Raw genomic sequence first — 27133 nt, forward strand, 5'->3', positions numbered from 1 at the left:
CCAACCCCACCACAAGCAGCAAAGTATAACCAATGTAAAAAAAAAGAATGAAGCTATTTTATCTGTTACCACTTCCTTTATTCCGTTATTTAAAGAAGACACACTAAATTTTCGAAGAGTGTTCCTTTCTTCATGAATCTCATGCAAGCAAACACTTAGCATAAGCTGTAAAGCAGACGGATAAAAGCTTTCTTGTACAGCCATGATTTCATGAAAGTTTAATTCGTCCAGCAATGGTATACAGGGTTGTCCAATACCCGAAGAAACACCTTGCTATTATTTCTTAATGCTCATGGCAGCTTAACTTAGGAAATCCCGCAGACTAAATTTAATTCATAGGTGTCAGCTCAAAGTGTCATGGTTGGTTACCTTCTTCCTCATAGAGAAGAAAAAACGTCGAAGTTGTATTGGTGAGAAAAATAATATTGTTCTAAGAACAATGCTTATTTTAAGAACAGACAACCTTGTACAAGCTTATTGGGACCCTCATAGCAAATACTGCAAGACAGTGTTGTCACATATATTTAAAAGAATAATTGTAAGACGCTAATGGTACATTTGGCTAGTTCCTACCATGCTCCGGCTCAGTTCGCAGCAATGTGAAGCCTTGTTGAAATTGGAGCCAGAGAATTGCTGACTATGCCGAATGTTACTGTTCCCCATGCAATTGGAGGAGCCGCGTGATGGGAGCTCTGTTGGATATTGGTCGCACTCACAGCTCGAAGGTGAGAGCACCTTCGAGCGCTCTAAATGAATCTGACGATTGTGTTCCATGTGCTCAATTTTGAACAGTCCTACGTAAAGTGTACCGCCAAAGGACTAGTAAGTGACCAGTCGAATGTATCACAAACGTTTATGCACCCAGACTCTCGGGCAATTATAAGGGCTGATGTAAACTGCACTATGTACAAACCTGTACTCACCACCTACCTCCCCACATCCCCATACTATTTCTTTTCTTGGGAAAAGAAATGGGAAAGAGCTAAGTGGCTCTGAACCTGAACAAATTTGTACATCAGGTTTAAATGACTGGTTTCAATGACAGCATATTCAGTGTATCACTGTCCTCCTGCTGTCTAAGCAGAACCATGCTGCTTACGAGATCATTTGTATGATAAACAAAACCTTCGGGTCATGCTCATTAAATGCATGAAAAGGGCACTACTGCATCCTGAAAAAAAAAGAAAGAAAGAAGCTTGAAATACTGTGTAAAAGGAAATAACAAAACAAGGTTCTTTGAACAAATGGTTATGTAGCCTATTTGCACTCATTAAAGAGATTGTCAAACAATATATCACGACCCTGTTGCTTGTAATGTGGCAGATCAGCCACTGCCAAACGATATCCAGCTCGAAAGAGTAGCATTCAGCATTTCATTAAAAAAAAAAAAGGGTGCCGTTTTTCAATTTGCAATCTCTAACATACACAAAGTATGATGCTAGAAACACACAACACGATGGTTATAAGCAACTGCACACCGTCTGCCACTTCTTGCATTGCTGCAGCTTTTGCACTGACTTGAAGTTAAGATTTTTGGCTGACGCCTGAACGTTGTACTCTTGCTGAATTCTATTAGGCCAGAATGAGCTCTCTGAATGTGAGGCATAATCTTCCAAGGCATACAATGAGTTACCAATGCCCTTTAAGAAGAAGAAACCTGAGCAAAGAAGTCTGTTGCACAAATATAAATGCAAGGTCCTATGACTCTTCCTCACAGCCCACTGCCTTTACACTTGACATGAAGCATTACATCAAGCACCCTTTACAGGTGAAATTGTTCTACTCAAGTGTCAACTTTGCCAATCTTGAATATCTTTTACAAGACTTGCCAAAAATTGGAGAACTTGAAGAATATGAAGCATCAAGTTGACAACTGGGTAACTACACTGAAAACACATATCACAATATTGCAAACTGCATCTAAACTGGAAAAAATTGGTGTTATTATACACTGCTCAGAAATGTGCTACCGGTTCGCGCACGAGACCTTCGTAAAACTCAGGTAAACAGTACGACATATTCATGAAAGCTGCAGACAAATATATTTGCCTGCTTTACACAATTTAACATTTGTTATCAGTGAGAAGTTCCAAAGTTATAAACTTGATGCTAATTTCTAAATTTTGAAATTTTTGAAAAATCTTGCAACCGATTCAAGGCCCTAACTCTTACTATAATTCAAACGATTGGTTGAATTTACTTTTATTTCTCAAATGAGTAAAGTAACTCAAATAGACTCTGGATCTGCCAAACAAGCATTTTTGAATTTCTCATGTTACTTTCACATTGATATCAGAAGTGGCTCCGATATTCTAATAAGTACACTGTCTTTTGCAATAACCACAAAACTTTTCCTTCTAAAATTCACAGGCAACATTACTTAGCAGGGAGAATAAGACCCTTCGCAATACTGACACCACTGAGATTTAACGATGCTTCATGAAAGCATCATTAATAAATTGATAAGGAGGAAATAACTAAAGACAAGGAAACATACAACAATTCCTTTTAACTGGTAGGCTTTAGCAAAAGGAGGAAACTTCGCCATGCCCACAAAGGTTGAGCTTCAGGAACAATGTCAAAGTAAATGCTCTAGACATTGTTCAAAAGAACTGATGACCCCCGACAACCACCAACGATACTTTAACACTGTTAGAAGACTGCTAAAATGTAGACGAAGCGACTAGTCACAGAGAAACAGATAAGAAGTTTTCTAAGGATGTGTGGCTATTAACAAAAGACTCAGCTTCACCATGTCATTGTGAGCCGAGCTCAAGAAAATGTCACAAAGGAAATATCCCGAACACAAAGGCAACATACCAACAACCGCTGCACTTGGCGAATGACAACATCGTTCCAACACAATGAAAGGCTTTAAAAACTCGGGTCGATCAAGGACAACACTTGAGCAACGTCTCTTCATAAATCAACAAGACCAAGATAGGGTAGGCTTCGTTCATTATAAACTGTTTCATATTGTCACAGCAGTGGTGCATTGGCTTTAGATGTGGCAATTTTATCCTGCAAACTTAGTCTCTAACGGCAGCTCTCAAATTTTGCCATTATAATGGCCTAGAAAGTGATAACAGAAAAATATGCCAGCATAAAGTAGTAGAAAATTTAAAGTGCATTGACAAGACTTCAATAAAACCTCGATTGTCCTGCCCACATTATCAAGCCTCAAGCACCACCTGCCTACCATGCACAATGCTGACACCTAAAACGGAGCATCATTGACAGCAAGAACCCCTGGTTGGCGTGCCTGGCTTCACTGAGCCTCCACATGGTCATGATCGGGCAGTCCGAATCATACTGCAGTCGTCAAAGTAGACCTTCTCAAGTTTGTCAATTGACTTCGGATCCAGGTCTACAACAGCCAGGGAGAAGAGATAGGCCTGTCCGTAGCTGTCTTCCACAACAGAGTCCTCCTCCTGCCAGGTGTGAACCTTAGCCCTGCAGAACATGCGTCCCAGGAGAGGCAATGAGGCTGAGGGGATGTGAACAGTAAAATTAAAACTAAATCGTGGGGTTTAGTGTACCGGAGCTGCACATTTGGCTACGAGGGACACTGTAGTGGAGAGCTCCGGGTTAATTTCGGTGACCTGGCACTCCTTAATGTGCACCTATAGCACAGCACATGAACATTCTTGCAATTTGCCTCTATTGGAATACTGCTGCTGTGATTGAGAATTAATTAAACATGCGACCTCATGCTCGGCAGCACAGAGCCATTGCCACTTGGCCACTGCGACAACTTGGACATAAACAGGGAAAAAGGGGAAAAAAAAGAGAGAAAGAAAGAAACCTTCAGGCAGTCGAAGGACCCCCTAAATGATGCCACTGACTTTGCATTCATTTAACACCACAGCCCCCTCTATATTTACATACACACCACATCTATACTACTATATTTTTAACACTCATTAATTTGCACTAAAGGACACCAGACTCCAATGACTCTCTGATACCCCTAACTCAAATATTGAAAGCAACAGTAATTATGCGAGCGAAAATATGGCAACTCTCTATATATTTACACTTCACGATACCACCTGTCACTGAAATACATACAGGCTTTGAATATATGTATAGTTAAAGTATTCCTTGTTCTACTCACAAACGTATTCCCCATTTCTTTTGTTTCATAATGAATCAAAAAATTACACAACCTGTTTTGTATCTCTCATTTCTTGTCATGATAACTGCCTATTTTTATATTGAAGTAGTAGGGGTGCCCATTCCCATATGTTCTCTCCATATTTACTTTACCCGTAGTTCTGAAGTTCTCCTAGCATGTGTGTGCGCGAGTAAATGTGTGCACAAGTGCACCCCACCCCCACCGCATCATGCGATGCCCTATGTAGAGTCTGTGAAGTACTCTAAACAAAAAAATTATAATAATAAACTGGACATAAAACAGACCACAAATGCCAGTATAGACAAGCCACATGTTTTAGACAAATGGCAAAGTACCAACAAAAAGAGCAGACTACTGTGTTGACGCTTTTCTTCTTTACTGTACTCTGCTTTAACCAACAATCTCTGCCAGTCAACAACTCAAATCTTGACCATGTGTATCAATCTCATTTTCAGGGACAATTCGCAGCCTTAGAAAGTCTAAACTCTTTTGCTCAAGTGAACTGTGGATGCGGCACACCCTTATCCTTAGACATAACACTCTGCCATTTCTCCAGAAAATTTCAATGAAAAGACTGCTCAGACAGAAGAAGGACTCGATTTCTTCATCTTCACATTCTTCGCTACGACTTGTGGCAACAAACCTGCGCACAACAAAATTGCAGAACAAAAAGCAGCACTGCCAGAAATTATAGATGTGGTGACAAAGTACATGCACATGCGTTGTAAGCAATTGCAGAAAGATTCCTTCTAACGAAACCAAGAAACTATTCCTCGTAGAAAATGTTGCAATAACGAAGATGATCGTCAAAGTAAGTGAATAGGTTACGTAGACCACAACAATCACTCTGGAGCCACCAAATCATCTCAACAAGAGACGCCATGCGGTCTTCAGTGATAAAAATGCCCTGCAACTGCACTATCGACCCAGGCAGCAGAGAAATGCGGCCCCAGCGCCACCCCAAACATCAGCATCAAAACCTTCAGGTGCCACAAAGTTCCTGCATGGCAACATGTGCGTCTCAAGGGGCTAGGTGGCATTCAGTGAAGAATGCAGTCCACAACTTGGTTGCACAAGAGCATATGCCCTTTGCATCAGCACCTTTGCATCAGCACCTTTGCATTAGCACATTTGCATTGGCTGCAAAAGTCTGACAACGAAAATGGGCGAAAGAGCCAAAGAAAGCTAATCGCTTTAAAATTTAATAAGTGGAAAATAAAGGCTCCGGACTCTGTTCATGCCCATAGGCTACCCGAATGGTCAGCACAGACGCCCACCTTTGAAATGTAGATTATACAGATATATCACATAATATCCAGTGCATTAAAACACACAATAATAAGCTCTTAACAGACTTAAGCCTTCTAGAAAACTTGACAATTGTAAACCTAAAATGAAAGCCTAGAGCACAGACACTACCAATTACAATAAAAAAATTTTTGATTGTAACACTGTGAATGATGAACAGTTATTGGTACAGTAAAACCTCATTAAACCGTACCCGCTTAAACAGTAGTTTCATTTTAAAAGTAGTAAAGCCAAATTTCTGACTCGGTGCCCATTGAACATAATGCGTTCTGTAACCACATAAACTGTACCAGCTTATCGCATATGTATTGGTTAGCACATGGTGTTTGCACTTCTTGTAATGCAATCACAGCAGTAGGTTGGCCAGGCAGAAGAACGAGCTTCAGAGATCAGAACATCCCCCAAGTGCAAATGCAGAGGGCGCTTGGGAGGGGGAAGCCACATTAACATCAACATCGTTTCGGCGCTGAGCCAGAGGGTGTTGTGGCTGGCTAGTGGTGGCCTGTGTTGTGGTGTCGTGCAAGCTAGGCCTCACGTCATGCTGAAGCTCAGACAAAGACCGGGTGCTCAGCATAAAAGAAAAATTGGACATCATTCGTGCTATCGAACGTGGCACGAAGTCTGCAATGGCACGGTAGATGGATCTACCGTTGACTACGGTGTGTGAAAGTTGGGATGTAAGGAAAAGATGCTTGGTAGTGCTGCTGGGACCACGAAAAGATGTCGGCTGCGAGGTTAGACTTTTCGCCATTGTTGCCTTTGTTATTGCCTAAGTGTCACCTAACGAAAGCGATGAGGATGACACAGAAAGTGACAACATGGGAGATTCAGGCCTGACAGTGGCAGAAGCTGCGCTTTACATCAGCGTCAAGCGGGTGTTTGTCGAGGAAAGGGGGCTGGCAGAAAAGCTGGCTCACAACTTAAGGGAGTTTGAGGCCGCTGTCAGGCCACGGCAGCATCAAACGAAAATAACTTTTGTCAGGCGAAATGAATAAATACTGCATGTTTTTTGCCCTTTCATCGCACTCTCTCCGAGTACCGGATTTGACAGGCAAGTGGGTGATCTCACGCCATTTCGGTTAAGCAGTGCTACCACTTAGTATGTACTTTTCCGAGCTCCGGCCCAACTACGGTTTAACAAGTTTTCACTGTATAGGAATACAGTAGCTAGTACATATTTCTTACAAACAAGCCCCTAAAGCAAACAAATGGAAAACAGAGTAGCTTACACAGAAGGCAACCTCTGTAGAGAAAGCATTATAGAGCAGTCACGAGCTGTTAGTGCCACCAAGAATTCCCAGATCTAGAAGAAGAGCAAAAATTTCATCACGTATTGATAAATTTAGTGAAGCAGCACACGAACAAAACATCCGCAATATAAAACTCTGGAAAGGCAACTATGGCTGCATTAAAACATAATAATAAATAGAAAAACTATAACCATGCAAGCACATTTCAGCAAGAGTGAGGGCCTCGAAGACATTGGTGTTTTGCACTACCATTATATCAGGAGAGACCCTATTCCTCAGTGTTAACCTATCTTTTTCCAATTGTTAATGAAACACAACTATTAACCTGCCATTTTGACAAAGAAATGTCCAAAGCTAATGGCAGTGCAATCAGTTTTTCTATCAGCAGGCTTTAGATTTTTATGAGATGAATAACGTAGACATGCCCTTGTTGACGACACCATATGCAACAAACGGCCAAGAACCAATATGTGCTGCTCTCGTTTAGTATTCATTTGAACACTTATTGGTGCCATGATTAGCTGGACAAATGTGCAATGCAGAGAAGCATGCTTGAAAATGAACAAATAAATCTATAAGGCAAATTTACAGATAAGTAGTTAGTAAATACAGATAGTCAGACCATAGAGAGGCGGAAATGCTAGTCAGTCATGTACAGTTTCAGCGGGGGGCTGATAGTTCACAGGCCACCTTACCCAGGGCACTCCAGATTAATTTTGACCACCTGGGGTTCTTTAGCATACACTTAAATCAAAGTACATGAGCGTTTTTGCATTTTGCCCTCATCAAAACACAGCTGCCACAGCCGGGAGCGAACCCACAACCTCGAGCTCAACATTGCAACGCGTAGCCACTGGGCTACTGCAATGGGTAAAATGGCAAGCTGACAGCAAGTAGTACTAGTACATGACAATCCAGTTGACATGAGCGAAAAGTACAAGATAATGGCCATCATGCTTTTGCTTATAAAGAGCAACAATTATTGCCATCTCAGGGTACATGTCGTTATCGTGCGCTGTGATGGCAATTGTAATTTTAATGAGAACATACGTGATATCTTCCACACTTTAAGAAAACTTACAGCTTTGTAAAGCTTTGTGTCCCTTCACAAACTTAAAGGTGTACTGACATATTTTCAACGTAATGAAAGCTGTACCCCATGCTTTGCGCATGTAAATGGATGACATTTAGGAAGTATGATGGTTGGATAACATATATAGTGCGGAATACCATGTATTAATTTGTATGGCATGAGTATTAATTTGATACTAAAGTTGCTCCCGAGTCACTGCCATTACGTAATGCATTGACACGAAGTGAAACTTTCTGATGTCATGGCGCAATAAGGCTACATCTGATTATGTTGCTTGTAAAGAAATGAACAAGCGCACGAAGCATATTACTTCTGACTTAACCCATGTGATAGAGCTACAGCAACTGCAGGAATAGAACGAGCCAGTGAACCATAATCAAACTGGTAAGTAACGAATTACATGTAGTAATAAATTACTTTAATGAATGACCTTTTCTGGTAGCTTCATAACATAAGAATTGCTTTGTTTGTTGATGAGGCAAGCTGTAACAGGCAATACAACTTTGAGCACCTGAATTTGGTGAGAACCACAGTACAATATGTATGGTGTCCAACTGACATTGTCTAAAGGGACGAAAACGTGTACCTCAATTACCTCCTTCCTACAATCAACATCCTGCAGCAACGCCTCCATCACCCGAACATAGCCAGCTTGCAGATTTGCACATCTCTCTACAAAGTGCTCTTAAGCGGCCTTCACACGTGGTAGAAGCTGCTGCTGCTCATTTCTTTTTTGCTTAGTGCACTCTATGACTTCTCTGATATAGACAGAAGTTTTTGACTGTTAAACGAACATGTTCCTGTCTGTCTGATGTGTGACTCATATACACCTAATTTTGCGAGTGTAACACACAAACAGATTTTAGGATTGCTGAATATATGCAGTTATATTTTTATTTACATTACAGATTTGGCCACATTTTAGAGGAATGTGAACATCTGCTGGTGTCCCTTCCAGTGCCTCCTTTAAGCCTAAATGGCTAATGAGTGAAGGACGCCGGCAGAAGCTTAACCAGATGTTGGCCGGTGAATTGAAACAGCACTTCTCTGACTCGATAGTTTGGCCACTTCGAACGTGGATGCCAGAAAATGGTCTATGATGAATTTTTCTCTTTCTCACTGGCCTTACTGGGAGCACCTTTTTCTGCTCTCAGCAACAATGAAGCACTGGGCTCCATAGAGGACCAAGACACAAGCATCACAGCATTGAGTAACCACAATCTTGTGCACTATGTGTTCGTATGTGACAATACTGTCCTTCTCTTCAGCATGCACACAGAGTGAGTTTTCTGTGTCGCTTTGATGTCTTCACCAAAAAACAAGGGGAGGCGACCAATGAAGTTTTTGAAAAGCAATGGCTAATAAAAGTGTAGTGGCATGACTATCACCTCCGGAGCCAGTAAAGAAGATGGCTCAAGTGCGGGTATCACGAGGAAAAGAACACGCTGGCCCTCGACCTGAGTGCCCTCAGTATCGGCCGCTCCAGAGATCCTGCGACACCATGGCTGGCCGGCCTAAATAAACCGTGGCTATGGTGGCTACCTCCTTGCACCACCTCTCACAAAGGTAAACAATGTCAGCTACAGTGGACGCACCAATATAACCAGGCCAACTCATTTTATTTAGTGTATTCATGCAATTTGAATAAAAGTTTATTTGTTTATACATTAATGTCCCTCGACAATTTGAAAGTACTGCCACTTTTTGAAGTTTTGCCGCCGCTACCTCCTCGCTTCTTTCTCGCTCCTTGTGCATCCCCCCTGCAAGAAGCGGTCTCGCACCCGTTTTCTGCACGACGATTGGTCTCCCTGCCGTTGCCCTTGTAAACGCATGAATCTTGCATTTTGCTTATTTCTCTTTTTCGTCCGCGCCATTTTTCTCCTCAGCTCGGCTGGCTTGATGCTTTAGCTCGAAGTAGCGAACGTTGTACGCTTGTTTCTTGCTCTCTGTACTAGCCTTATGCCACACTGTTGCACATATAAATGCAGTAAGAAGCCTGAAGATGGTTATGCAGCTTTTATGATAAAAAAAAAGTGTTACTGCTTGCGCGGGAAGCAGTGGCTGCATAAAATTGGCCAAAATAACTTTGTTACGGCAAAGAACAGTGTTGTTTGCGAGATGAGGAGTCCTTATTTCTCGTATCAAATTATCCCCTAATGCTGCATTCTTAAAATTCTTCCGGCCTACTTACCAGCGTTTTTGCTGCGGCAATTTGTACTTTGCATAATATGGGGTTGTCTTCAGTATGCTTAATATTCTGTTGGGACTCCATCACCTCTCACATTGCCAACTGTTGTTATTCAGTCAGAAATGCAGCACTATAGATTCTGCTTTCTGCTGTTAACATTTATGTGCGAAAATACAGTCTCTCGATCGCACTTTCTGTGATTGTTAGGATCCGTTGCCTGTTTTACTGAAAATTGAAATAGCGGCTTGTAGACGAGCTATCATTTTCAGCTTCCGTCGATGTGTGCATCAGTCATACAATGAATGCAGACACTGAAAAAATTAGTGGCAAGTATACCCGTGGTATTGCAGGTGACGAGCGATAGCTAGTACACACTGCGTTTCTTTAAGTTTTAAGGTGAAAGCCTTTAGATCTCTGTTTCAAGGTCGCATTGTGAACAGAAAATGTCACATGACCCAGGAAGACCAGAAGCGACCCAAAGCATGTCCAGCCGTGTATAAGAGATTAAAGATCAGCCAAGTTAATTTATGATCCATTAGTGATTGGATTAGGGAGGATTAAGGTTGATTATGGCATATAAAGCCGGTTTCGGGTGTATAAAGGAGGATTAAGGTACATGAACAAGGATTAAGGTGTACTAAGAAGGATCAGGGTGGATGAAGAAGGATTAACATCAATTATGGTGGATTCAGGTGTATTAGGGTTGATTAAGGTGAATTAAGACTGACTAAGGTGGATTATGGTATATTAAGGTGCATTAGGATTTGTAGAGATGAATTACAGTAGGCTTTACAAGGCATACAAGGAGGATTAGGGTATTGCCTTAGGAGATTGGGGTATTGCCTTGGTGTCCTTAGGTATTGCCTAAGAGACGCGGATGCGTCTCTTAGGCAATACCTAAGGACACCTTGGATTTTTGCAATTTGCTTTGAACTGCATTTCCAGGCTCGCATGAGTGGGCGACGATTATTGTTTGGTTTTCTCACGGATACAGGAAATATGCTGGGGGTGTTCACATGATCATACGCACTTGCTGTTGATATCAATATCTAGGCAGAGGCCGGGAATATTTGCTTTAATAGGAAATGTTTTAAAACCACCTTTCTGCGGTTTAGTTCTGTGGGGAAACTTTTTCCATTGATTTAACACGAGCCAAAATCATTGCATCAATGCGCTTTGATTATGAAGGTTGAGCAATCAATCATGATTGTGGTCCTGATGTAGTAATGCAAAGAATATTCTGCAGGCAATAATGTTTAGCACTGCAATGTATTTTACCCTAATCCCCCTTTATCAACCTTAATCTCCACAATCCATTATAATTCCCCTTCATCCACCTTAGTACAATCACTTATCATTAATTAACTTTGCTAATCAGTAATTTCTTATATGCAACTGGACATGCTTTGGTTCGCTTCCGGCCTTCCTTGGGTCATGTGATATTTTCTATACCTCACAACGCGACCTTGAAACAAATCTAAGGTTTTCACTTAATAAGCCACATGCAGAATGTGCCACAAGCAATACTAGATCAAACACACAAAGTAAAGCATCTCATCATGTGGCAGAAAAATCGTCTGGAGTATAGAGCTTGCCTCAAAGCTCCTTTTACATCAGTACACCCCGTTTATATTGCTTTAATAAAAAACCAACTTCCTCATAAATGTTGCCTTCAGCATTATCAATGCTGTTACCAGCATTTCTTAAAACTTTCAACACCACTTCGGCGTGCAACTGGCTCAAAATAATGCGCCTCCATAGAATGTTGCGGCTCGTCTGCGAGAGCCCAGGAAAAAAGCGTGCCATGCGCAGAGCACACGGCCAGCAGGCATAGAGAATCGAGGAGAAAAGTGTGGCGGAGAAAGTGTGGCCGCCACACTTTCAAATTATTAAGGGACATTATTATACATGTACCGACAGCGCCCTCTAGGGGCATTTTTGTAGGGGGATTTACTATACAAACAAAAAAGAAATCATAATATAAGAAATCGTAAAATACATTATGCAAGTTGGGAGGAAAGTAACGTAAAAGTATTTGAATAGGAATTTTTGATAATCCTTGATTTACCTTCATGGGGCAACAATTGGTCGCTGTAATCAGTTAGTACTATATTTTTCTGTATGTCTACAATTGTGATCACGATGTCGATGCATGCACTTGATGTATACATGAGTAGCAAAACCAAAACTGCTTCATAGAAACAAGTATAGCACTACAGTAAATTATCTAGGCTGCTCCAATGCTTGCCAGTGTTTCTTTCTAAGGTTTACAGAGCTTAAATCTTAACTTAGGTGCAAGAAAAAGAAGAAAAGTGTAAATGTCATGTCAGCACTTATATAAAGAAATGACAGAAATCTGTATTTTCACTCACATCTTTATAAGAGACAAAACGTTAGCAGCAGCCTGAACAGTGGAAAGAGTCACGAATACCTTGCGGCAGGCAAACGTATGGTCAGTCTCGTAGTTCTGGCGTTCGCGGCAGCCCACAGCCTTAGGCAGAGAGGGAGAAGGGTATCCATCCTTCAGGTACTCAAGCCTAAGCGAAAGCGATGATAAACAAAAGATGAATCAGAGTAGCCAAATTGGCTTCATTCAATCATGCCAAGAAAGTGGCCTGAAAGCCAAAGCCTTTTCAACGAGGAACCTACAGTGGTGGTTTCTCTCCAGCGCAATGGAGAGTGTCCTTGAGACTGAGGTACAGGGGATAGGCCGTAGAGACGTCAATGGATCCCAGGCGCTGAGCCCGCAGCACTAGGTCCAAAATGCACCCATGAGGAAGCCGGTGGTCAGCTTTCATTCCTGAAAACAAGGGGTCAGAAGCAGAGCCGCTAGTGATGAAACACTTCGTGTGAGATAAAGAGAGACCAGAGGCATTCACCCTTTTAAGCATTGCCATGCGAGGATAATTTTCCTTTGCACTTTCCTGTTTTCAGAGTGCTGCAGTTGAACCCGACATATTGAACCCGCTCACATCGAATTATTCTATATATCGAATCATTTCTGGACACAGTATAGTTGCAATGAGTATGTATAGCAAAAATTACGTTTCCATCGAACAAAGATAGCTGCGACTCCCAATATATTGAATGTCAAGCAGCGAAATAGTGCCCCCAGAAGTTGGCTTTCCCTTGCGGTGGCGGGGAAAAGCGGCAGTGCGGCTCCATCCAACCGCTATCCCTACCGTGACCGCGCTACCTCGGACGAGCCATCGACAACCCCCCTGCAAAAAATGATCCTGGCCCGCCCGCAGCGCTTGCTCAGACAGCCAATCAGAGGCTCTTGTGCCCTCGTCGTGCAAGATGGCGAAAGTGTGAATTGTCTCGCTGCTTTTCTGGTTAATTTTGTGCGCGCCTTGTGGGCCTTCTCCCGCAGTGTTGCCATGATGAAGTGGCAGAATTTGCCTTTTGTTGTGAAGCTCGAAATCATAAATCGGGTCGAATGCGGTGAGAATTCGGATTCCCCGCAGCATGCAAGATTCCGAGAGCACTCTCAGCACGATCTTGAAGAATACGGGGAGACCAGGGCTAAAGCGGCCAAACTCGCGACCCGGTGCACATGCCGCCCGATGCGTACGCACAGCTATGTACAAGTGGTTCGTCCGAAATTGCTTCAGCCGTGCCGGCTTACGCGTGCTCGGTGATGATTCTAAATTCTGACGAATGCGACGAAGCAGTTGCCGGTGTTGCCGAAGTTTGGAGCGAGCTGTCAGAATTTCCAGAAGCTGTTGAATCAGTGGTGGACGAGTTTGTGAGTGCAAATGATGGTGTTGCGACCACTGGAGAGCCCGAAAACGAAGACTACATTGCCGACATCGTACCGAGCGCAAGTGAAAGTGGGCACAATGAGGAAAGCAACAACGGCCCTTTGCCCATATCCTCCGAAGTGATTGGTGTGCTCGCACTAGTCCGGTGCTTCTGCACAAATGTGGAATATTGCGGCTTCAGCTGATCCGACTCCTTAGACAATGTGGAGAAGTGCGTGCATCACAGGCAGCGAAACTGCCCAAGCAGAAGAAAATACAGGACTTTTCATAGGAAACTAAGCTAGGTTCATCAAAAAGTGATTTCATGTATGGTATGTGCTTTTACGACATCCAATTATTTAGCAGGCTTATATCGAATGATGCTCTATATCAATCTGATAGACTTTTTTGCGAGTTTAATATAGCCGGGTTCGACTGTATCAGTGTTATCTCGCTGTTGTTCTTGCGTGTGATGCACTCGCATCATTGGATCACTGTTGATGATCGGTGAGGCTTAATGCCTCAAACGAGAACGTGCCATGAGTGACCTTGCAGCGGAAGGGCTCTAGATTAATTCTTTATGAACAACACACTACAGAAATTTTTTTTCTTGCCAAGTTTCACTTTAGTACAGAGTTTTTGGCTAAATGTCTTTAGCCAATGCTGAATAATAGGCAGGAAGCATCATTGGTTGAATTAGAGTGGAAACAGAGGGTAAGGACGAAAATGATAGGTGCACGACTTGCTTCCTTTTGAAAGCGCAGTCAGAGGGGAAATACCAATGCAAGATCACCAGCTATAGTGGTATAACACTGGCAATGTAAAAACATGAACTGTCTGTGCAAGCTGCACACAAAGCCATAGGTGGCTTGAGGTGAATGCTGACTTTCAATGTTCTGCCTAATGATGCCCACCTGTTGCTGGGGAAGCTTCCGCAAAGTATTTTTTCTGTTTTCTCCAATATCCTAATTCTTGGCGCTTTTTGCAAATTTCAACAACAACAATAGAAAAACGAAGCCAGGAATCAAACTATTCAATGGGTGACACGCTACTGCTGACATGCTATTGCCACTAAACCACCGTGGGGAGTGTCAGATAACTGTCATGTCATGAGTGTAGCCAGTTGTGTGCCAGAAAGACAAGCCATGATTAAAAAGAAAGACACGACTAAAGTGTAAGTTCCAGAATTTTGTCGAAGTAAAATTTCAGCCAGAACCTTTGAAGGGGGAATGCTCTCTATACCTATGTCACTAGGCAGTCTTCTAGGCTCTGAGACGGCTAATTTCAAGTAGGTCACTACTTTAAATGCTCATGCTCACAGATGCCTTGAAAAGGCTGCCAACTGATGAGAGCACTTCCATAAACTTGTGAAAACAAAATTACGTCCCAAGAGTGACCTTGCGTCAAAATCAAGAGAAGACTTACGTAACACAAAAGCATACATTGATCCACTCACTAGTAGTGCAAGTGCACGGGTGTGAAGACGGGCACGACTGTGGCTTGATGACATCACCGATGCCACTGGATGCACTGGCCGCCACAGTTTCAGGATACGAGTGCCGCAGGATTTTCGCGACCAGGTGGCACAAGTTGTCTTCTCGGCTAGAGAAGAAATGTAAAAACTCCAGAAACAGCTAAAAAAAAAAACCACTATGAGCTGCAATCACATATATGTCCGCCAATAATTCAAACCACAAATAAACACAGTAACGCTAAGCAACAGCGTCCTCAACAGAAATCTACAAAATCCATCGCACACAAAGTATAACAGAACACTCTTGCATCTAAGCCTAGTGAAATTAAACCAAGAAAATGCTAACACAATATTATAATATAGCATTAAGTCATACTGACAGCAGCTTATTGTTGCCTGCTGTAACTATTAAAAATTAAATGGAGAGCTCAGCAGAAAGTTGTGGGCACATGCGGAACAGAAATGTGTGCAGTTGACAGGTTGACTTTGCAACCTGATCTTGAAGTACGCCACCCTCCAGGCAACAACTTACCTGACTAGACCTGATTCAAGGAAGAAATCCTTTAGCGTGACTTCTAGATTGGTTCTTGATTCTTCACTAAATATAAGTTCTTTGTTCTGCAAGAGACCATGCAAGCGAGAGAATCATGAACGGGAATTGGAAATCTTCAAACTAAATGCGACTCCTAGTTCAAACCAGGGCCAGCAACAATTCCACGTGCAAATGCAAAAATGCAACAGTTCTACGATTAACAAAATTCTGGCACTTTATCAGTGAGCCAAGCTCCCCTCCGCATATGGTATCACCATGATCGACAGGTCATGAATGATGAAGGATAAAAAATTAATAGAATCGAAAGAAGTCGCTGCAATATACTGGCCCAGGGCATTACAACTGGCACTTCTGAATTTCTGGGTGATTGTGAGGAGATATCCATATCAAACTTAATTGGAAGATGGGCCCAATCAAACTTACCTTAAAAACCCTGAGATTATTTTGTGGGTGATAGAGGAGCTCTCTAAGAGCATTTTTCATTCGCCTAGGACACCTGTAAATTTAAAGAATCATAAATACCATAAAATTACCACAGTTCAGAAAGCATAAAAACAATTTCTGTAGTTTTGTGCCATCGTATGACTAATGTAATGTGTTTTCGCTTCTTAATGCTAGGTTTAATTTAGAAACCTGGCTTAAATAAATGAAAGAGAAAGATAAGAAATAGATCAATGAAGCCATAACCAGGGGCATGAACTTATTCATCATAGAAAAAAAATGACAGCGCGAGAACATTCAGTAAGTATTCACATATACAGGATAATTCCTCTAAGCAATATTAGCATTTTTAAATACAAACCACAATTCCAATGGATGAGAAGTTAGGTGCTGTTGAGAGACAAGAAGAAAAAAAAAACTTACCCACTGAACAGATCCAGAGGACAGTACATGCTGAGTGATGATATCCGCCCTTTGCTGACCTGAGAGAAAATTTTGTTTTATTTTGCATTCTAACTGCTCTGAAACTTCACAGGAACACCACAGAAAAACAGAGAAGCCCTAAGTCAGTTTAGACTGATAAAGCATTCTTTCCAAAGTCTATTTTTGACATTTTCATAGTAAGAGATTCACTACTACAGGCGAAACTGAAGGCCAAGCTTCTATGCTTTGAAATTTGTGCTAACACCTCAACACTAGTACGTCAGTGTGACATCACGTCATTTACATTACTTTCTTGTATTTCAATCACTGTGGCACAGTAAATGTCTTTCAAGCTTGCTAAATTCAGCCTTTGACTTCTTTAGAATACTATCGTAGTCCTTCTCTGCCAATACAAAATTAACGGCTTGAGCAAATGCTGTCAAAATTTATGAGATCATAACGGGCTGGTACAGAAACTTAATGATAGTGTTGCCACCAGTCTTTCGTTTTTGTGTCTTCTTTGGCTTATAAGCATCCTCTCACGATAAGAGTGTCTGTTTTGATATTCTATAAATGTAATTTACAAATATGCTCCTTGAATTATTTTTTTCTGCAGAACCTTCTTGGTCTTAATCTTGTTCTTTACACCTCAAGTATATATTTTGTGCATTTTAACGAGAAAATAAAGTAAAATTCCTGGTGTAGGTTTTCATAATATATACCAAAGTCTTTTATCACGACTCTGCCTTATATATATATATAGCAGCATCAGATTATAATATCTTGATAGCAAATTTTGATAGTACCTGACATTCCTCAACTCACAGTCTTAAGTGTGTGAATCATGCTTGCAAGATATTGGAAGGCTGTTTGCATGCCCTGTAAATCATGTGGCCTGCCTTTGGTGGTAGGCTCCACAGGTACGACGCAGAGGCTTAAAGGGAAGCTGAAGAGTCTGTCGAATTCAATAAGACGCTCATATACGGATGCGGGAACCTTATAAACCATGAAGGTAAAATTTTGGGGGGATTTTTCACTTAGGTGCGACGTAATCGTCGGTTAAAATTGCGCTGTAGCTCCGCCGCTCGTCGAGCGCCGCACGCTGCTGCTGACGCTGACGATGCGAGCGGAGACTGGAAACCGCGGCTTAGTGACGTCAACACTGGTGTTCCGCTCCTTCGCAGTCGCGATAGTGCCTGACCAGGCTTATTTCTGCGTGCGTGCCGTCCTAATCTGCTTCGTTCGACCCTACATTCCTTTATTTGTGTGTATATAGGAGTGGTAGTTGACGTGCGCAGCATCAATTGAACTTGTAGGCCGATCATACCGGCGTTCTGTGCAGCCTACGCTTGCACGAACACAAGCGGCCGCGACGATGTTCCGATGTTCCATTAGTTCCTGGAAGACAAGAAGCTTTCAGCTAAGTGGGAGGCTGCTGTGAGGCGAAACAACTTCAAGCGCTCAAGAACAAGTGTTGTGCTCTAACCACTTCCGTGACGATTACTACCGGAGTTTATCAATAATGCGTGTTTTGGGTTCTCCTAAAAAAAAAAAGATAGTTAGCACGCTGAAGGAAGGTGCATGTTTATCGCCCACCCTTGACGCAGGTTACATTGCCAAGCACCGCGAATTTTCTATTCGCACATGTGTTGTGAAACAGCCTGCATGCAGCTACCATAACGCAGTGCATGCGTAAAGTTTGCATGTTGGAAAGCCTGCTCACGCCAAAACGCTGTGCTCCCCCTTCTCTCGCACACATGAGAAACCGACCATCTCACGTAGCCGACGGAATTCGCCGGTTATGAGTAGCGTGCGGATGGCGCGCTGATGAAGGTTCTATACTACACGTGCTACAACAGCCGGTAAACTTTTCCCGCGTTTAAACCGTCTGTGTAGATTGCCGACAGCTTTGGGGCAGTGCACAAATGCTGAAGATCGCATCACCGCTTACGTTCTACGAGGAGGCATGCAGGAACATAACACTACAGTTGTTTGCCCGGAAACGTACTCACTGGATCGCTGAATGCAGCTTAGCAAAAAACATACTCACCAAAGAACATTTCCAACATAAGGAGATGCTAACACTTCACCTTCGTTCGCGTGGAAAGCAGTGCTTGCACCAGCATTTTTTGCTTCTTGGAGAGGCCGGCTCTTCGCAATCAGCTCGTACAAGTAGTATGTACAAGTATGTACGTACGTGTAGTATGTACAAGTATAAACCCCTTACGAGTGATCTTGCACACGACAGCGACAAAGCTACAAGCGAGGCGATTGCTGTCGCGTTCACTCGTCGTCTGCAAGCCGAACTCCACGCGAGCGACGGCTTTGAGTGACGACTTCCCGGTATGAGGGCAGCAATATACGCGCCAAAACTAGCGTGACGCATGCTTTATCTATTTAAGTTGATTTATTTTACTGAAGAAGGAGCATAAAATATTTCTGAAGGTCTTGCACTAGGTTCTTATTCTTGCACGTGTAAAATTCAATAGTTTGCTTGTTCCGTGCAACAAACAGCAGTATTTGAGTTATGTACATCCAGTTTTGGCTTCGCACAATTGGCTAGTCGCTCATAGCATTTCCGGGCGACGAGCGATGAGTTCTAAATTTCTAGAAACGAGCGATCGAGCGACAACACCGAGCGATTTGTTCAAGCGACGGCCTGTTTTGTCGCTTGAAGCCGTCGCCCGTCACCGTCGTGCGCAAAATCGCTCTCGTAGAGTTTGGACTTAACGCCGAACTCCTCAGAGAAACGCAAGCTCTCGAAAATTTCCATGACTGTCTCAGCAAAACACCACCAAACTACTTTGCACCGTGCTTCGTGTGTAGCGGCAGCAGTCGGTCTGGACGAACACCATTGTTGACGTCACAAGGCGCCCGACCAATCACAGGTGGAAACGAGGCGCGCGAGCTAGGCGTGTGTGCTGCTGCACTTTTCACCGAAATAAAATATGTTTGCACTTTCTTTCGCTCAATTTCGATGCGATATTCGAATTCAGAGGGTTGAAAACCACGGCGTACTGCTCTTCACTCATTTTTTATGGAAAAGCTTTCAGCTTCCCTTTAATCATTGTGTGCCAAAATGTGTGGACATTTGAGAAATTTTAGGAAAGTCCCCAATAGTCTGCTGCACACGCTCCAGATAAATTACATAACCAGAGTTGCTGGAACTGTGATTTCTTACGTTTGTTCCAGCTTGCCATGGGCAAGTTTTCTCTCGGGCAGATACTAACCTAGTGAGGCACTGTGATACCTATAGGAATCACTGGACCAGGAAAACTTCAAATAAGTATGCTCGCACGTACACAAGGAGACCAAATAAAACTAAAGTCTCAAACCGAACTGACAGATTAGTATGCAAAGATGTTTGAGATGTAAACATTAGACAGTACTGGCGCCAGTTTGTATGAGCACAAAACCTGTTCCCAAGGTTACATTATGCCTCATCTATCATGTGTTAACAGTAGTTAACCATTGGTGCTAAAAAACTCAGTGGCAATGTAGCAGTAAATGCGAGAGGAATGCATTAGCATTACGTTGCACCTCTTTGATGCCTCGGATCCATGACTTAAACTGCATTCACCAAATTGCAAAATGTTGTTCAGGAGCTCACTCGACACATGTCCTGCCTCTTCAAGGCGCAAAGCACAACTGACAACTGCGGACCGCTGTGAGTTGCACCACCCACGCATGCGCGTGTGCGCGCACACACACACGCGCACACACACACACACACACACACACACGCGCACACACACACACACACACACACACACACACACACACACACACACAAAAGTGCATCTGCAAACACTCTCTTCTGAGCTTTCTCATCCCCTTTTTACCTCTACCATTACCACTTGACTGGCTTCACTTCACACACGTCCACTTTTTTTCTACTTTTACACTCCTAATGCTAACGCACTAATATTGTTGTGAAATAAAGCATGACATCCAGCTAGTTCAAAGAAAACACAAGGTTTGTTTTCACGGCTAGCAACCTGCTTGGGTAATCTCTTAAGCTCTTAAGAGGCACACTGTGTTCAATTGCAATTCTCCCAGTGGTTGCAGTATTTACTCAGTTCTAATGCAGACATCTTTCTTGCAGGAAAACTTAAATGAAATGCATGTCAGAAATGTGCGAAACCAAAACTACAACAGTGACAAGTTATCATTGGCAAGTCCCTGTGATCAAATTGAGCCACTGTGGCCGAGGCATCGTTTGTGCAGATTCTGTAAGACCGTTAAGTTGTCGCGGTTAAGTCCAATGGATGGCATCAACGATGAGAGATGTTCAGGTTATTAAATGTGATAAGGAGGACAGCGACGAAAAGTGGTGCCCGGTTCACAGTGGCTCAAATGTAATTTTTTTTCCAGTGAGAACAGATCACCATTACTTTCTCTCTTACACCAAAAATCACGTAAGTCACGGGCATTGTATCTGCTTTCATTTTACATATGACAAACGCATCAGCGTGTGTTACAATCAAGAGATCTTCCCTTCTTCATTTCTGGCCACAAAAATCAGGTAAGCATTACAATCAAGGTCATATTAAAATCAAATAAGTACAGTATGCTATCTATGTTCCTGAGCATAATCTATTATTTCAGCTAGGCTACATTTTTTCTTTTTAGTGTCCCTTTAATACAGTGTAGATTAATCAATGTAGAAACGCAGGTGCACTAGCTTTCATACCGTCCATCCTCAGCGTACCTTGAAATTCTGGGAAAGGTGAAATCTGCAGACGGATGCTCGAACCTTGTGTTCAAAAGGGAGATCACGGGGACTAGGCAGGAATCCCTGCTTTGGCTGAAAAACCAAATGCGAATTTTAATTTGACAATTCAGACCTGTACCTGTCGCTGATTTTAAGATGTCCCTTTGACACGTACCTTTATTTCAACAGAGATCACAGGACCATCAGCAAATTTTTGGAGGTGGCTCGGCAAGGTGCAGTGGTCAGGAAACAAAAGTCCTACAGTGGCAACTTCCTTGACATTCTTTTTTAACCTGTGCACTGTCAAGAAAGCAGTGTCAGCACAAACAAATTTTTTATGTACGTACATATCACAGCTCTAAGCACTAACACTTTCATCATAGAGTGCTGCTGCCCAATAGTTTACTCTTGTGTCCACCTCACTGGGCACGTTACTGTATACCTACATGTGCGCATGGTCACATATGTAACCATTGTATCGCAAAAATGCTTGGTTGCTGTGTAAGTAAATAAATAAAAATGAAGCAGCCAAGCAAAGCCGAAGCTACATGTAGGGCTATGAGGGACACTGTATCGGTGGACTACAGATGAATTGTCACTATCTGCACTGAAGTCTCAGTACACAGGCATTTCTGCATCTTACTCCCATGTGGCTGTGGGCATCCATGCCTTGTACACAGAAGCCAACTGAACTTCACAAAGTCATAGGCATTTGGTGAAGAACTCAGAGGTTCGGTGTGATGGCAATAAATGAACATACAGAATGCACTTCTCAATTGAAGAATGCACTTGCAAACAGTGAGGAAATAGTTTTCCCATGCAATCCTGTTCTATAAGCTCTTACAAGCATTTGTGCTGCCCTTGCCAGAAGCTTCAAAGTCAACTTGCATGCCTGCCATGAGAGCTGTCATTTAAGCACCATAGCAGGACTTCAACAGCACATTTCTGGGACTTCAACGCATGAATCGGAAACAAGACCTCTGACACCCCATGTTTCGTGTCTCCCACTCTGCGCAATGCAGCAAAAGTTGTGGGATCTGTCAGTCAACCAGAACAGAGAACTCGAAGGGCTCCTTCATTGTTCACCTCTGATCACCTGCGGCACGATGCCGACGTTTGTGAATGGAAGTTTCACGGAAGTAGGAGTGGCACACAATAGGTGAGACCTCCCTCCCTTTCTTTTCATAACACACAAACACACAGCCCGCTCTCGTTACTGATTGGCTGACATGGAGTTCACTGCACTGCATGGCGTTGGTGAAATGGAACACAGAGCTTTGAAGCACGAAACAGGCATTTTGGGACAAGTTTTAGAAATACATGCACGGACACAGCACACATGCTTCAAATGGAATGCAGTGCACTGAAATTGAAACACAAAACTTTCTGAAGGGTCTTAAGTGCACGGATAACTGACAGCTCTTGTTGCAAATGCAAGTAAATTCAGAAGTTTTGGCAATGCACATATATGCTTAGATGCCATTCGAGAACTATCATAGCAAAAGAAAAGTTTGTCTTGCCGTAAAGAAGTTGCTCTTACATGGTCTTTCCAAGTGCACGGCCTTATTGATCAGCCTCACATTTTCAGCTGTCAATCGAACAAGGACCTGTTGTGAGAGGTAATGGTTATCTGACACATCTTTCTAGGCTGCAAAGCAAAGCACACTCATGGCCCTCAAGATGCCATGCACTGCTTGACAGACAGTTAGTATTATTTCTTCTCACACACACTTAGAACACGGAGAAATAGAACTTGCCGGAGGATGGATGAATCGGGTTCCAAGGAGAGGTTTCATGACATGCTCGATAAAGTCGGCTTCCATATGACATTTCTGTAGACTACCTCCTATCAGTGATATTGTGTCCTGCACAGAATAACAAGGAAGTATATAATTTTACAAGCAATCACAATAAACTTTCTATGAATCTTGAGATGACGCTTTTGTAGAACTCCCCTCATCAGCAATATAATTTCCTGCAGTGCCATAATATTATGTTGTCTTTAGGTTAACGGTGCAATGACCTTCCCGGTAACCTTCTTTAAATGGACTATATACGAGAACAAAACAACATATGACGTGCGGCAAAGTGGACATAGACATAGCCATAAATGTGTGTTTTGTGACGATCAGATCAAAAAAATAAAAAAGACACAAAGAAAGGCTTGTCGCCGGTGATTAATCATTACCTCGGTGAATGTGGCGCTCTTACGGAGCCGAAGGACCCTGTCCTCCTGCGAAAGAGATAAGAGGAAAAACGTGAGCATTTTTCTGGCTGGCTACAGTTAGGGACAATTGGACGAAGGTCACTTCCCGCAAGTAAACAACCCACGCCGGGTAAACATCCTCGGCGGAATTACATTTGCAGCGCTATTGTTTCTTTGTAGTTTGCAGCCGCGGCCTCGCACCCGACTGCATCTACAGAGGATTTCAAATGAAACTATATGTTAAAGATGCGCGGTGTTACTACTTTAAGCAGCCGCCAACTCAACTAACAAAGGCAGCGCGTAGGCAGCTCGAAAAACGTGCGAACCGGCAACGTCGCGATCGCACATACCGAATGCACGAAACAGTTTCACATAGAGACGGGTGTGATTGAGCTAAGACTGCGGATCGTGGTGCAGCTTTCTCTATAACAATACGACGAACACGAGTGGAATGCCGGTAGCGAACATGACGCTGTTAGATCAATCAAGCCGACACACCGCGGACATGCTTCCTGGCTGCACTGCGCATGTTACACAAATATTTGCAGTTGAGATGGAAAAGATACATGGAAATAAGGCTCACGTTTTTTAGCGCGACGACGATGTTGGCATTCCCTTCGCCGCGGAAAGCGCAGTTTTCGGGCGAAATGAAAAATTTCTCGGCAGGATCGCAACCCGACCGGTCCCTCCCTGTCGGAGTCGCCATATCAACTGCGACGCTGCAACAATCAAAATAAACAGCTGGCTGCTGGCCGGCTGGCTCGCCTCCTGCGGTGATGACTTTCGTATCCAATTATCTCCTGTCAGGACATGGGGCATGGGTTGCAATAAAAAAAAAGATATCCGATATGTTGGGCCGCAACATCTCGCATACGTATAGAAAGCTGGTGATTAAAATGTCCGCCCATCGTTCGCATTCATCCCCAGCGCCGCGTCGTCTGCTACAGGGGAATAAACGTTATTGAGCCTTGTCTCATCGAAAGAAATATCGTAGCGGAATAAGAAAGATGAAAATTCTGAAGTGCGATTACCTCACCTACATATGGACTCAAAGTGTGTCACATACGTCGCGCGTAGGGCTCACAATTTTAAAAAATAAAACAAAAGTACCTCCTTTAGAAAGAACAGTCGAGCGTAGCATTGGAGGCGCGAGTTTCAAATTGAGCCGGCCGCCTAGCGCCTACTGCGCGTTACCTATAGATTTGATTTCGCAGTTCTTACCGGAATCATTTGATTCGTTAAGAGGAAGCTTTAGCACAGAACACCTATAGCTTTAGCTCCGGCCCAACTCCGACGCTGCCTATTCAAATACATGCAAAACGCAAAAATGTTTATAACCCCAACACCGATTTTAATGAAATTTGTTGCATTTGAGAGAGAAAGTTAAATTCTAGTGACTGTTGGAAGCGCAAGTTCGATTTAGGGCCTGAATTTTTTTATATATAGCTTTTTAAAAATTTGAAAGCTTGAAAAAGTTTACAAATTCATAGCTCTGCATTAAGAACAGATATCGCGGTTTTGTGAACGGCATCCATAAGATAATTGAAAGCGGTCAAATTCGATATATCATTTTACATATTACGTGAATTTGTTACGTTGTTTACAAGGGTTCTGCAAAAGCTGTATTTCCATGTTACTAATTTTTTTTAGATTCATGTGTAACATATATCAATTTTGTCCGCTTTAGATGTACTATTAAAATCAATTCGCAGAATTGTATAATCATGTTCCGTTGCTGAGTAATGGAGTTCGAAACTTGATAGTTTCGTTTTACCAGAATTTTCGATTTTTGCCAATTTTTAATAAAAGATTGACGGCCTAAATCGGAAATTAGGAACCAACAGTCACTAGATTTTAAGTTTTTCTTTCAAATGCAACAAGTACATTGTACAGTAAAAGCTCGTTAATTCGAACGACAAGGGGAAGCCGCTTCAGTTCGAATTAACGAAAGTTCGAACTAACGAAAGTGAAGGAGGGCAACAGTACACTGCGATTTGGAAGCAGTAGGGCATGTCAGAAATTTGGCGTGTCAGAAAGTGATGGCGTGTGCCGCGGGCACACGCCATCTTCAAGTCGAAGCTCTGGGTCCGACCGATGAAGACTGCCGATACAAAGACGCTGAACATGTGAAGGTGGCGAAGGCCCTGATTCGTTGGTTCTTGATTGCAAGCGCAGCTGCGACGTACTTGATTCGCTGTGTTTTGGAGCTTGCCGTGCCTACCCCGCACACTAGCAGCTGTACGAGATTTGCAAAGCCTCCGAGAATCGCAACGGGCAAGAAGTCTCGGAGGTTACGTAGAACGGAGAGGCGGCAGCCGCCGCTGCCTTCTGGCTGACCCCGCGTCGGTTAGATTTTTTTTTCCGATTTTGCCTTCTCTCGCCGTTTTCTCCGTTTCGGAGGCAATACAGCCTTGTGTGTCGGCAGTAGGCGCGCTTCTCTGGCCGTGTGCCAGGCGAGCGTAGTTCGAATTATCCGTGAGGGAACCTTCTCGCGTTCGAATTAACGGACTTTTTTATACATAGACTTCTGTGGAGCTTGGCCGGACCATATCGTACAGTTCGAATTATCCATAAATTCGAATTATTGAAGTTCGAATTAACGAGCTTTCACTGTACTAGAATAGTACACTGTAGCAACAAGCGTCGTCAAATTTGGTGCAGTCGTTGCCGAGAAAAACGAATTCTCCTTGTACATGTATTTAGATAGGAGCACCGGAGCTAAAGCTTCCTCTTAATGCTAAATTGAAAATCTTGATGAGCGTTTCCTCCCGGTGAGAGGGATTAGGTTCGTCAACAGTCCTCATTTGCTCGAGCTGCCGCTTTTCTGCTGAAGTTGGATAATAATGACTCATCTGCCTCTTCACCTATTCTCACTGCAATGACGTTTCCTCTCTCATGCATGCTTCGAGGTAGTAAATAATCTCTGTTTACGCGGTTGTCGGTTTGCGAGCAGATATAGGAAAAAAGTATAAACACCATACAAGCGATCTTGCGCGCGCCAGCGACGCGATGTAGGTAGCTGTCGCGCTTGCTCATTCCCTACAAGTCGTAGCCTATGCGAGCGACGACATTGAGAGCCGTTTCCCCGGTGTTGCTGGTATGAGGGCAGCAAATACGCGCCAAAAGTGGTCAAACGTATGCTTTATTAATTTAGCTTGCTGTGTTTTACTCAAAGGAGCGGCGTAAAACATTTCTTTAAAGTCTTGCAGCAGGTTCTTAACCTTGCACGTATCAAAATAGTTTGGACAGAGTTAAAACTGGTGTGGTTTAAGTCTGTTGGATGGATGGGTGGATGGATGGCGGCTATACCCTTTGTAACGGGCGGCGGCTGGCGCCACCTAGCCTTTTGCTCCCCCTCTTATTTTATATGATTTTTTTCTTTTTCTTTATATCCTCTTTTCCTTAACCTAGTTTTCACTCCCCTCCTCCCCCCAAAATAACTATCTAAGAAGTAGAGCAAACATTATCTCCCCGATTTAAGGCATTATCTCTCCCTTGAATTCTTCCACCAATCCTCTAGCCTCCCCTTCGTTACTGCCACTCTTTTCTCGTCTCTTTGCCCTCGTTCCCCGGGAAATCCCAATGCCCCCTTCCATATCTGC

General features: G+C 43.0%; 1 protein-coding gene across 5 annotated transcripts; it reads right to left on the reverse strand.

The window, feature by feature from the left end:
• Nucleotides 1–2941: 2941 nt before the first annotated feature.
• Nucleotides 2942–24416, reverse strand: Ipk1 (Inositol phosphate kinase 1). Of its 5 annotated transcripts, XM_070539123.1 has the most exons (14): nt 24115–24416; nt 23514–23558; nt 23083–23190; nt 22866–22932; nt 21501–21625; nt 21323–21418; nt 16612–16670; nt 16171–16243; nt 15727–15812; nt 15177–15322; nt 12627–12777; nt 12409–12514; nt 6676–6749; nt 2942–3453 (listed from the first exon to the last, which is right to left on the reverse strand). In XM_070539123.1, exons 1-14 carry the CDS (start codon nt 24235–24237, stop codon nt 3288–3290), a joined length of 1425 nt encoding a protein of 474 aa, XP_070395224.1. In that variant the 5' UTR covers nt 24238–24416; the 3' UTR covers nt 2942–3287. The 5 variants fall into 5 exon arrangements, with proteins under 5 accessions (XP_070395224.1, XP_070395223.1, XP_070395219.1 ...); XM_070539122.1 differs by lacking the exon at nt 22866–22932 and having other exon boundaries at nt 24115–24209; XM_070539118.1 differs by lacking the exons at nt 2942–3453; nt 22866–22932 and adding an exon at nt 4535–4781 and having other exon boundaries at nt 24115–24209.
• Between the last annotated feature and the right edge of the window lie 2717 nt (nt 24417–27133).

Source organism: Dermacentor albipictus, chromosome 5 (genome assembly GCF_038994185.2).
Source record: "Dermacentor albipictus isolate Rhodes 1998 colony chromosome 5, USDA_Dalb.pri_finalv2, whole genome shotgun sequence".
NCBI classification, from domain to species: Eukaryota; Metazoa; Arthropoda; class Arachnida; order Ixodida; family Ixodidae; genus Dermacentor; species Dermacentor albipictus.

What these genes read in the sequence shown, in the direction of transcription:
- Ipk1 (XM_070539123.1), bottom strand. Translation starts at nt 24,237, where the DNA reads ATGGCGACTCCGACAGGGAGGGACCGGTCGGGTTGCGATCCTGCCGAG. An exon ending in ACCTTTCCCAGAATTTCAAG is followed by an intron (nt 16,671 to 21,322) that starts GTACGCTGAGGA and finishes ATTTTCTCTCAG; the next exon opens with GTCAGCAAAGGGCGGATATC. An exon ending in CCTCTGGATCTGTTCAGTGG is followed by an intron (nt 16,244 to 16,611) that starts GTAAGTTTTTTT and finishes TTAAATTTACAG; the next exon opens with GTGTCCTAGGCGAATGAAAA.